Consider the following 12,998-nt stretch of genomic DNA (forward strand, 5'->3'; position numbering starts at 1 on the left):
TTGAATAAGAAATATGTTTTATTTGCAATCAATCCTTAACAAGGAAACAAGCATGACTTAGCTTGTGTCGACGCTAAGGCACATGAACCCATTTTAAGCTTTGCAGAGCAGTAAATAGTTGGTACACAACAGCATACAGCCACTACATGTGTTTTATAGCTTCCATTGTATATCCATATAGAAACATCAATGAATCACAACAGAAATAGAAAATCCAGTCGAACTCTTCCAGTAAACATGGGACAAATCAACATGACACAACATGCAGCACTGTATTTATACAGTAACAGCATGATTAAAGTTGACATATATGGCATCTTTACCAATCTGAACAGTGGCAGATCGTGCAACAAGCATTTTATAAGCAATGACACTGATACTATACAACTACCTCTGCTATGAAAGCTACATTTGTAGTCAAATTCAACATTCGACACTCAAACATTTACCATTCATAGTTCTTTTAAGGTATGACTTGCTCTGGGTTGATATTTGGTTCTAATCTACATATAAAAAGAAGGGGTTTGGCCTTTCATTATGAGTAAATTGACTCAATAGTCAATCTTAACAGTGTATGCGGTTATAACAGGTTAGTACATAGGATAGCATGTGCAACAATTTACATTAGGCAAAAATATACTTTGTGTGCAACAGGCAGCATAAAAACAGCAGCAACTACGAAGCTATTTGGCTATATGTACATAATGTACATAATCATGCTAATAACTGTAGATATTTCTCTGACAATGTAATCGGCATATAGGCAACTTAACAAACTTAGTTTATCTCCTCAGTCAAACCAGGTTCCCATTATTAACCCTATGGCGTTATTTGTCATGTAGCAGGCCAACTTTTTTTTCCAAATCTTTCCATGTTAAACACACTATTACTTTATAGAATAGTTTCCCTTTCAAGCTGACAAAGCGTTATGGATAATAGGTAAAAAGGAACGCACATAAGCATGTTAATATCTGACAATGGCTAGATCTGTTTGGACATGGTTCACCATGATTGGTCAACTGTGTGGAGTGCTTAAGTAGGAGGCATGCGGACGGTGTCTCATAATGGGGTCGCTGTGTATAACTTTTAGGCATTTGTTGCACAAGAGAGAGAAAGGGTTGAGGAGGGGAGTTTGGGTAATTGGGTAATGAGCTGAAAGAGGGCGAAAGGAGGAGATTCTCTGTGCTGGAAGCGTGATTGGTTCTATTGGGTGTTGGTCCCCGATTGGGAAGAGCGGGCTCTCATCTGTGGTTTGTTCCTTGTGGTATTAGGCGGTCCCAGCAGGGTTTGGTGCAGAGTTGTTATTGGGTGGGATCAGCTTCATGGTATTGAAAAACCCCACCACCTGACTGGGAACTTCTGCCAACACGCTCTGCGCAAGTGCTTCTCGAGGAGCCTGAAGTACAGAGGAGAGGAGTTAAAAAAAGGGATAAGTGTGGGACGAGAGCAAACAAATATAAGCAAAAATATGGGCAAAAAAAATAGTGACGTGCAAAATAGTGAAGAGACAAAGAGAGAGAAATTAGCTTATTGTTTCCATTGATCAGATCTGATAAAGGGAAAATGTTTGAAAAGCCAGAGAAGGCAGAAGTTTATGATGGTGAAGAAAATGAGTTTAATGTAAGTTAAAGATATCAATATGTTGCTGAGATTTGTCATCAGTGCTACTGAGCTTCAGACAGAAAATACAACAGAATTTGCTGTACCGCTTTCTCACACAGCACTAATGATGAACCCTCATCAAAACAATGTTTTGATGAGAGTAGGATCACAAAGTCAAATACAGCAGAATAGCAAGTACTACATGCAATTATTCATGCGATGACTGACTGAGGCAATCATTCATATAGGCTAAGGAAAGGCTGGGGTAGGTGTTGGGGTTTATGACTGAAATATCTGGGGTACCCCTATGAAGGAGTAGGCTCGTGGGGAGGCTTCAGTTTGAATAAACTGAAGAAGGAGGCCACTTGCTGAGGTAACTCGGCCAATACGCTTTGGGCAAGAGCCTGTCTTGGTGCCTGAAAAGAGATGGATACACAAGGCACAGAGAGAAGCTCGGTGAGCACCAGGTTGAGGAGTTGGGCATCACTTGGCTGGGGGAGACAAACTGGCAGTGTACGTGGACAATACTGTGCTACGCTTCCAATTTCTAATAAGAAAACCAAATCAAAGTGTAAGACAAAGCAGTGAAATGCTTGGAAAAATAAGTCTGAAAGGCATGCAATTTCTGTAGCAATGAGTTGGCTTACTGAGAAAAATCAGCTGACACCAAAGCAAAAACCATTCACTTGTGCATATCACACATCAAGCCAGTCATCACATAAATTGAGGCGTATGTTGTCGCTGTTGCTTACATTCTGGAACTGCCTGAAAGGCACAAACTGGACGATGTCCCGCATGGCGACCTCGCCTGTCTGAGAGCGTAGACATCCATCGTCTCCGTCCAGGAACTCCATGGCGCTGAAGTCTGCCCCCCCCACCCCAATGATGATGATGGACATGGGCAGGCGGGAGGCGTTGACGATGGCGTTGCGGGTGTGGTCCATGTCTGTGATCACTCCGTCCGTGATGATGAGCAGGACATAGTATTGCTTTGGGAAGACAGCGACAAGAAAACTAGTAAAATAATTGTCATGAATTGGATATTAAATGTTAAATATGCATTTGTTGATAAATTCCCCTATAAAAACCCCACTTATGTGTCCAAGTAAACAACACTACTACTACCCTAACTACTCACTGATGCAGTGGTCTGCTGGAGGGCTTGCTTGGCGAAGCAGGCTACATGATTGATGATGGGGGAGAAGTTGGTTGGACCGTAGAGTTTGACCTGGGGTAGACACACCCTGTAGGCCTCCACCACCCCTTCAATCCCTAAATACACACACACACACACACACACACACACACACACACACACACACACACACACACACACACACACACACACACACACACACACACAGGAGAACAGCAGATTACACATGTATCAACACACACGTGCAAACTCGTATAAGCCAACAATAAGCAGCAGAGTTGGAAAATGACTGAACTGACCCCTATCGCCAACATATTTTGCAAATCTCTCTAAACTTACCTTCCCTAATTTATAAACATATTACCTGCACAAAATGGATTTTCTGGTTTGAAATTGAGAGGAAACTCATGGGAAACCTGTAAAACACATCAAGTGAAACACAGTAGAATTAGAGATCTTTTTCTGTAGCTAAACATCCCACGACTCTTCAATTCAATCTGTATGCAAAACTGCAATCTTGCATGTACTGTATTTGTAGCCTTATGTGAGCGTCCATGTTTACCTGCCACGTGGGAGGGATCTGGGCTCCAAAGCCAAAGGCGGGGAACATCTTGTCACTACACAGGAAAGAGAGAGGACACCATCCAATGAGTGACAGAATGTAGTGTCATTCAAATGCAAACTAACAAACCCTCCAGTTCTTGCTTTGAGACACTATATGAAAACGCTGAAGTGTAAATGGATGTGGCTTAACCTGACACATTTGTGAATTCACACCATCTTCCTCACTACATACTCTATGACGCTTATGAACACGCGAGTCTGTGTTTCACATGATACATACAGTACAGGCATCCCAAACGTGAACATGGCTGGTATGTGTGCGGTGGATACCTGTCATAGTCCTGGATGACGTTGCCCACGGACCAGATAGCAGTGAGGTATTCGTTGACGCCCTGAGGACTGATGTAGTGTAGAGACTGGGGAGACTTGGGATCCCCGTTGGAGCCTGTGAAGTCAACCGCCACCTGCCAAGACATGGGGAGGTTAAGTATGGAAGTAATACAGGGGTATCTGCAGGTTTCTTTTTAAGAGCTATTCAATGCTACCTGGAATTGGATTTAAGACCAATTTAAAAACCAAAATAATCAAAAAAGCTGGTTTCTGATTGAGTATAGTCAGTGAACGCTCTGACAGCAGTATAAGAAAAAGGACGCCAGGAAATTAAATGTTTAGTGACATGAAGTCCAACATGGCATATTGTATTAATCTAAGAGTGGACATGCATGTGGGTCAAACTTAATAGAAGTTCTAGTAATATAATACAACATAAGAAAATAAATCCTAATAAATCCACTACTGCTGGTCACATCTTTTGGTGAAACTACACAATTCATGGCATTTATCTTATTTTTTCTGCCTTACTTCTGAACTCTGCCATAACTAGATATCACCGAATGTAAAAATCTGTCAATTTTCTAGTTGCATCAAAATAAAAAATAAACCTGCATAACATGGTGGAAAAATTAGACATCTAATTACTGTAGTTAAAACAATTTAATGCTTTTTAGAAGGCCTTAAATGTAGAAATTTTGACTATTTTGGACTTCTTAAGGACCCACAGTGACCCTGTAATACAGATCGGTCATTACTGGAGAACCCAGAACTCACAGTGAAGTTGAGCTGACAGCCCCCCATGATGTAATCCAGGAAGGTATACTCCTTCACCACCTGAAAGGATAAACATCCTTTTAATGGAATGGTACTGGAGAATATGTCATCTCAACTGTAGACTACTATACTTATGATCGTAAGTGGTCAGACTGTCCACGCAAGAAAACACCTTCAATCTAATAAAATAAGGCAGACGCAGTACCACACCTGGCATAGCTTCACGCTCACGACACCAGAGTTTTTGTAGCCTTTCTTCTTCTGTTTCTTTTTACTGTTGATGCATTCAAACTCTGCCTGAGGAGAAAAAGCCACAGCATGGGAGTCAGTGTCAAAGCAAGAAAAACACCAGGACAAAACCAGTCGGTTAGAGATTTACATTTTGCTTTTAGCTATTTAGGTGGCGCTCTAATCCAGAGCGCACACACACACACACACACACACACACACACACACACACACACACACACACACACACACACACACACACACACACACACACACACACACACACACACACACACACACACACACACACACACAATCTGACCGGAGAGGTTCGTGAAGCCTGCTGGAGGTGTGTCAAGGTGGTCTCAAAGGTTCCAATGAGATCATGTGAGCCGTCGTTGTCATAGTCATAACACTCAACCTGGAAAAAGGCAGAAATGGTTAGCCATGTGGGACTATAAAAAAATAAACAAGCAAGAAAACTATCAATCATTCACCTAGATCAAAAATCCACCTCAATTTATGAAGAACTGAGGTGCGGCAAGCAAAACGCATGCAATGGAAAACATCCAAAACGCAACCCTGTGTAGCACAAGGGTAGACAGAAGCTTGCATTCAAGTCGATTTTTGAAAAAACAAATTAGTCAAAGAAGAGTATTTCTAGTCTCAGATGGAGGATCGAGAGGATCCTCTATGAGACGATCGAGTCGGGTGAAGAAAACCTCGGCGGGCCAGAGACCCGGCTGAGGATGCAAGTGTCTTCTACTACCCATCTACTCCCTTCACACACTTCACCCGTTAAGTGATGGCAAGTTGGACAAAGACACACACCGCAACGCGCTGGGCAACTCACTTGTCCTGCAACCTTGGAAACAGCTCCCTTCCTGACATGCTTGCTTCAGAGGTTGAAAAAACATGACCAACATCAAGCTAGTACTAAACACACACTACAATCAGTTAATATGATCCAAGACCTCTGTGATAGAGATCCACAGAATTTAGCTCTAAAAACATCTTTCCATCTCTAAGAAAGGTTCAAAGGGCTGTATTAGGTCATTAATACGCAAATAAAAAGTGAGACTGAAATCAAACCAAAAAATATCAAAACACGTGTGGTTGTCAGTGGTATCTGCTGAAAAAATAACATATGAAAGAAAGAAAAGCAAGAAGCAGAAGAAGAAGATGTTAAAAACTTATTTAGGATACCTTCACAGGTTTCTCCATGTCTCCTCCACAGAGCGACTGCAGGGGGATTCGGAAGGGTCTCCATGTCGGGTTCAGGTTGTTCTTCACCACCTAAAGACACAACAAATGAAAATTATACATGTGGGGTATACTCCACCGAGAACCAAGTTAGATAGTAACTTCTCCAGATTCTTAATTGTTAAAAGATTTCCGTGTCTGCTTTTAAGTATTCTCTATTCCTTATTACAAGGACCGGCCACTAACTGACTTTATGAAGTATGAAGCATTTCAACCCGTTTCCAGTGTTTCCATCTGATCCCAATTTTCCTGTGCTCTTAATTTACCATTTTATTGTATAGATTTATCTATGTCATATTATCTGCAGGTGCTACTCAGCCATAATCTTGTTTAGTCAAGGGTCTACTTTCTGCATTTCTTTCCACTGTCACATGATTGGTACCTGCTTAAACAAGCTGCTTACTCTCTCACACACACACACACACACACCGACACACACACACACCGTTATTCACCTCATCAGCCTGTTGTAGAACATGCATGTAAGCTAGCTCAGACGATACCATCTTCTCTAGTAGGTATATACACCTAAAATCCTGATATCAAATACTAACTCCTTCATTACATTGGCTTAAAAGACATCAAGGCATTATGCTCAAATAGAAGTGTACAACTGTAAAATTTCAACCAAGGTGCTAATTATTGTGATAAACAGGAAGCCAGTGTGTAATCTTGTCTTACTTCCTGGTCCTATATATGTAAACCACTTTGAGGAACACTTTCATACAGTAAACATGTATTGGAAGCCACTGTATAAAAACACCTTAAAAGGGCATTCTTTACTTTGATTAGGGGTCCTTTCATGATGCTGATAGTGCTCGGCTGTGTGCCTAGCCACATCACTGTCATATGTATTCACAGTAAAGAATGCTCTCTTGGGTATTATTACTAAATTAGATGCTGAATTGTACTTTGTGCCAGTTGAGAAAATATGCTTTTAGATAGTCAGGCTTAGGATGGGGATCATTAATCCATTTCTGCCCAAATTTGATACATCACCACACAATAAACATGTGTTTTTGTCACTAAAGAAACATGTTTAAGTAAAAAAAATAAATAGGAGTTACATAAGTAGTAAATTGGAGAGTTTCTCATCACTGCTGGTCTATGATGCTCCAACAGCCACAATGCCACATGTAGTAAAACCACAGGCCACATGTTAACCCAGGTTCTCTGATTTCATCGCAAGAGCAAATGTGTTTCCTCTGCTTCCTCTTTCACAATAACAACAGCAGGACTGAAATGTTAATAATTAGATTTTCAGCGGGAAAGCATGCCATATCAAATTGGGCTCAGTGATATCACACAAGAGCCATTTGGTGAGAGCAGAGGAGGAGGGTTATAGCATCTCTTGTGGGACTATTAGGCTGTCCAACAAACATCAATGACTTTTCTGATGGGAAAAAGGTGAGCTACCCTGACATATTCTCACTGAATACAGCTGGTAAGTGCTTATCTCATAGTGTTCAGCAGAATATTATCAAGAGGCTATGTTATAACGCAGCTAGGCCATCACTTCTTCCTCTTTTAGCATAGACAATTATGGGTAGGAGCCAAGAATGCAGCAGGAAAGAAGTAATAATAATAATAAACTTTATTTGTATAGAATGGGTCTCAAACATCATTGTTCTCCTTTCAATATTCTTGTTACCCTTTTCCCGGCAAAAGAAAACAGTTCTATAATGACAGGGAACAAACTGCTTCTCCTCAGTGCTATCATGGGAGGGGTGGGTCACGCTGTATAGATATATCGATAATGTTTAAACGCTCGTAGCTTTCTTTCCGCATCAGTTACACAGCTACTAGTGACACTGTCAGTTGCGTGAGTTTGTGTACCTCTGTCCTGTGGGCCAGCTGCCACCCGGTCTCTGTCTGCTTGTGGAATTCCAGGTACGGGTCGGACTTTCCGAAGAAATCCTGAAAGTGAATAAAGACAGAAAGAAATGCACCAATAAATAACATGCATCTTTATTATTATTTTCTGCAAAACTGAATCTTTGGGCATGAAATTACGACACTTAAGATTTCAAGCTGAACTGCCCATACCTTGTTGTCCAGTTTCCTCGCTTCCACCTCAAAATTCGCCACCCTGTTGTCTTTGATTTCTTCAGCACTGATCTACAGGGGAATAGAAGAGAAATAATTGGCCAACCACATGATATGGTATCTTTATTTCTTTATAAGTATTTCTCTCTCTCTCTCTGCCACTCACTGTGATGGTCCCTTTTCCTGCAGGCGTCTTATTCTTCAACACCAGTGGCCGGGTCAGTTTTCTACTGGACACAACCTAGAAGCAACAGTTATACACAGGAACTTAATACAGGCCCAATCTTCAATGTAATGGAGTAATATCATACAGCAGTCTTCTAGGCCACAAGACCACTGACATCCAAAACAAACACGCAAAATCAACATGTGCGCTCATATTACACTTCCAAAACAGAGTCTAAATAGCGGTTGTTTGCCAAGGATGTTATCGCTTTATCTCTGACATGAGTGCCAATAAGACAGTGGTGTCTTATTGCACCACCAGTATGTGTCTGACTGACAAGATTGTGATTCCACTCTCCGTTATGTACATTTAAACTGTAGAAAACCTCAAACTGAAAACGGAAAAACTGAATTTATTAAAATAGAAAGTTATGCAGAGGACCGTAAAGTCAGAGTCTAGCATGTGAAATTATTTATTATCGATGTTAGGGCTTTATAAGCTAGAAGAAGTCCTTGCAGCTTCTTCGACTCACACACATGCCAAGAGAGAGACGAAAATTAAGAAAAACCTTACACAAACCTTATTTTTTAGATAAGCTGAACATAGATTGTGAACAAATTTCTACGGAAGTCACATTTCCGCAGAAGAAAAGAAGAGGAACCTCACCTGGCCCAAGGTGCACTCCAGTTCCCCCAGGAAGTCATCATCACTCAGGTCGACGGTCTTGTTGTCGATGTCGTAAATCCCGAACTTCAGCTTCTGCACGATCTCAAAGTAGTAGTCGATGACAAACTTCTTGGCAAACTTCGGGCTGAGGCAATTCTGGACCTTCTCTGTGCGCGCCAGCTGTTGAGAAAGTGTAGAGCTTTTTGTGGTTGTTCCTATAGACACATTTCATCATGGCCACAACATGACACAGGCTACAAGTGTGAGCAATAACTCATCATTATTGTAAACTTTCAACAGAGGTTTAAAAGGACATTTCAATCCTTAATCCTATACATACACTGATCAGTCATGCAATACAACTGACTGCTGATTCACACAATGTTGAATTTTCCATAAGAGGGTTAACAATGAACACTGCTCTGACATTCCTCCTGCAGGAGCAATGTGACATACCTGCCACACCCAGGTAAAATGTCTGATGTCAGACAGCCCAGCTATGAGAATATGTTTTTCAGAGGAGGGGTGTTTTGATCTAGAATTTGTTGGCTTCTTAAAAATGCACTTTTACAGAAATGCTTTTATGTAATGACTTTGTGTTGTCTCTGATCTCCCATTTATGGCAAAGCTCACTTATTACCCTGCTCTGTTCCAAGACACATTTCTGGCAGATTGATCTGTAATGGCCATGGGGCCCTGGCCATTATATAATCATAACTGGACAGCAGCTCTCTGACGTCTGTTTGATGAATCCCGATCCGGCAGTCCTACTGACCTCATACCACTGGGACGCGGAGCTGTTCATCAGCAGGACACACAGGGGGTCGGACTTGGAGCCAATGTCTTTGTCCAGGAGATGCTCACAAGACACAGTCAGCTCCACCTTGGTCACACACTGGGCGGCCATGCCTGACTGTCAACACACAGGCTGTAGCAACAAGGCAGGCAGAGATGAACACCAAGACTGCAGCATTTCTACCACTCTACCAACCCATTATGTAGCATTTAGGAACAACGTACCATTAGTAGACATTCTTCCAAGCCCATCACCCGTCATAAGGTAAACAAACACCTATATACTGTAAACATAGACCAATTGTACTTTCAGAGAAGCACTAACTTATATGTGTATATAAATATATATATATATATATATATATATATACACATATACATATATATATACACACATACATGTACACAGTTGAGGTCAAAAGTTTACATACACATGTAAGGGACATGTATGTCATGGCAGTTGGGGGATTTCAATGAATTCTGCAACTGTTCTTTTTCTGTGACAGAATGATTGGGAAATGTACCTCTTCCGTCAAGAAAAAACCCCACAAGTTTGGTTTCTTTCATAAATTTGTTGTGGGTCTTCTGACAATATGACAAAATCTGATGGGTCAAAAATATACATACAGCAACCTATATTATAAATTTGGTGGCGTAGAAAGTTCTAAAATGTCATTTTACTTCATGAGATTGCCTCTTAACTTGTTGTTAGTGATTGTGATTGACTACAGCTGGTAACTTCTCTGTGCCTGTATAAATAGGGCTTGTTTGACTGCACGCATTAGATTGAGCCACAAACATCACAATGGGAAAGTCCAAAGAGTTCAGTAGCCTACAGATCTGAGAAAGCGCATAATAGATTTACATAAGTCAGGAATGTCACTTGGGGCCATCTCAAAGCAACTTCAGGTCCCAAGATCATCAGTGCAAACAATTGTTCGTAAGTACAAAGTACTGCGAACAGTGGTCTCTTTGCCAAGGTCTGGAAGAAAACCCAAACTGTCACCCTCTGCTGAGAGAAAATTGGTCCGGATGGTAATCCATGAATCACCAAAAAACAGGTCTGCCATGATTTAGAAGCTGCTGGAACACAGGTGTCACTGTGCACAGTCGAGCGAGTTCTACATCGCCATGGGCTGAGAGGCTACTGTGCAAGACAGAAGCCCCTGCTCCAAAATTGGCACCTTAAAGCTCGACTCAAGTTTGTTGCTGATCACATGGACAAACAAAAAACCTTCTGGAGGAGAGTTTTGTGGTCAGATGAAACAAAGATTGAGTTATTTGGCCACAATGACAAGAAGTATGTTTGGAGGAGAAAAGGTGAGGCATTCAACCCTAAGAACACTGTACCTACTGTCAAGTATAGTGGTGCTATAGGTATATCATGCTCTGGGGCTGTTTTGCTGCCAGTGGAACTGGTGCATTGCAGAAAGTGGACGGAATAATAAAGAAGGAAGATTACCTCAGAATTCTTCAGGACAACATCAAACCTTCAGCTAGAAAGTTAAATCTTGGACGAAATGGGGTGTTCCAACAGGACAATGACCCTAAACACACATCAAAAGTGGTTTGGGGATGGCTAAATCAAGCTAAAATGAAGGTTTTGGAATGGCCTTCCCAGAGTCCTGACCTCAACCCCATTGAAAATATGTGGAGTGTCCTGAAAAGACGAGAGAACCAAATTTGGTTGCACTCTACCAATTCTGCCAAGAAGAGCGGTCAAAGATACAACCAGAATTCTGCCAGAAGCTTGATGGCTACCAAAAGCGGCTGATTGAGGTGAAAAGGGCTAAGGGACATGCAACCAAATACTAGCTGTGCTGTATGTATATTTTTGACCCATTACATTTTGTTACATTTTCATAAGACACACAATAAATTTGTTAAAGAAACCAAATTTGTGAATGTTTTTTGTGAAAAAGTAAATGTGTTTTCCAATCATTCTGTTACAGAAAAAAAACAGCTGCAGAAATAATTGAAATCCCAATACTGCCATAATATACATGTCCCTTACAAGTGTATGTAAACTTTTGACCTCAACTGTATATATATTTTCTCATATAGGACTCTATATTTACATGACTTACATCAGTTTGATACTACTTACTATAATGTATACTTTGAATTTAGGTCCTAAAGATTTATGTTAGTATAAAAAAGGTGGGTAAACTCTATTACTGCAAATAAAAAGTTGGGTAAACTGGGTTTAAGTAAGGTTACCCTCCACTACTTCCCTGCAAGAGAGCTGATATATGTTTTGTTACTGAGTCTTTCTCTGTGTTTGGCAGCAGTGTATATAGGCATCTTGCATTGGCCAATGTGGCTAATGTGCAAATCTTAAGCAACTGTATGTTGGGCAAAGGACATTTCGCAAAAAAACATTTAATTTTCCTGTACAGAAGGTTCCTCCTTAAACACATTCTTCATTTTCACTTCTATAGCTTGTAACGTTATTGCTCAAAAAACGGGTTTCATTTTGACCATAAGACTTTCACTACCTAGCTTAACACTAGTGTAGGAAACACCACTAGAGTGACATACAACTGCAAACACAGTGGTCTCTCTCAAGCGTGGCCATGTTTAGTAAGCCGGTAACATTATGTTGTTTCCTGACACTCCTGGAAACTGTGAGATACTGAGCAATAAACTGAAGTGTAGTGGGTGGGGAGCGTATGCTAACGTTTACTACGAAAAAGCTATGTTAGCTAGCTAGCTAGCTAGCAAGCTATGAAGAAAGTGATACTATTTTCAGCACGGCGACTTCGGCAAGTAACTTTTATTTAAAGCTTAAAAACTTACCGCAGGAAGTCTGAATAACGTTAGCGGAAGATGTCCCTTTTGTTGGGTGATGCAGCTAACTAAAATAAAACGTGATGAAGGCAGCTTCGAGGAGGTTTTACAGAGGGTTGGGTGGCTGTCGGGCTCCCAGTGCTCCAGTACAGCAGTGCTTTGGGAGGTCAAAGTTGTATTGTGAGGGGCGGAGTCAACACTGACAGCGGGGTGCGCTCGTTTACGTCACGGATGCTCCGGGGAGTCCTGCAGTAGAGAGTGATCTGTGTTGTATTTCTGCATCTGTATCATGGATGTATTAACTCAACTGTATGCGTTACATCGCTTTGTGCTGAAAGATATAATTTATTATTGCAATGTCATTACCAAGATTATTGAAACGTGAATAATTGTATTATCCTCGCTACTTTAACAAAGCTTGAGGTGTTTTATAGATAATGGGAAACAAGGGCAACAAGAATGTAACCTTGCTAAAATCCCATAACAATATCAATAAAAAATGAAATATTCTAATGTAATTTCCATAATTTCATGACAGGAAGAAATGAGAAAGAAAGCCGCAGCATTAACAGAAAACAACAAGAACCACATTAAGGCTTTCCAATTATCCAGCAA

General features: G+C 40.9%; 1 protein-coding gene across 2 annotated transcripts; it reads right to left on the bottom strand.

Moving 5' to 3' along the window:
• On the bottom strand, window positions 1–12,541 carry LOC139909746 (copine-3-like). 2 transcript variants are annotated; one of them, XM_071896954.2, is made up of 16 exons: window positions 12,393–12,541; window positions 9,574–9,726; window positions 8,799–8,978; window positions 8,133–8,207; window positions 7,967–8,038; window positions 7,757–7,837; window positions 5,864–5,953; window positions 4,980–5,078; window positions 4,640–4,726; window positions 4,430–4,489; window positions 3,653–3,786; window positions 3,321–3,375; window positions 3,123–3,174; window positions 2,741–2,874; window positions 2,355–2,591; window positions 1–1,396 (listed from the first exon to the last, which is right to left on the bottom strand). In XM_071896954.2, exons 2-16 carry the CDS (start codon window positions 9,703–9,705, stop codon window positions 1,268–1,270), a joined length of 1,617 nt encoding a protein of 538 aa, XP_071753055.1. In that variant the 5' UTR covers window positions 9,706–9,726; window positions 12,393–12,541; the 3' UTR covers window positions 1–1,267. The 2 variants fall into 2 exon arrangements, with proteins under 2 accessions (XP_071753055.1, XP_071753056.1); XM_071896955.2 differs by lacking the exon at window positions 12,393–12,541 and adding an exon at window positions 1,906–2,018 and having other exon boundaries at window positions 1,262–1,396; window positions 9,574–9,741.
• Window positions 12,542–12,998: the final 457 nt, after the last annotated feature.

The sequence above is a fragment of the Centroberyx gerrardi genome, chromosome 22 (assembly GCF_048128805.1).
Source record: "Centroberyx gerrardi isolate f3 chromosome 22, fCenGer3.hap1.cur.20231027, whole genome shotgun sequence".
Lineage (NCBI taxonomy): Eukaryota > Metazoa > Chordata > Actinopteri > Beryciformes > Berycidae > Centroberyx > Centroberyx gerrardi.

Coding starts and splice junctions, on each gene's coding strand:
- LOC139909746 (XM_071896954.2), bottom strand. CDS start 9,705: ATGGCCGCCCAGTGTGTGACCAAGGTGGAGCTGACTGTGTCTTGTGAG. Junction 5,079..5,863: donor ACATGGAGAAACCTGTGAAG/GTATCCTAAATA, acceptor GCCTTTTTCCAG/GTTGAGTGTTATGACTATGA. Junction 2,875..3,122: donor AGAAAATCCATTTTGTGCAG/GTAATATGTTTA, acceptor GTGTGTATTTAG/GGATTGAAGGGGTGGTGGAG.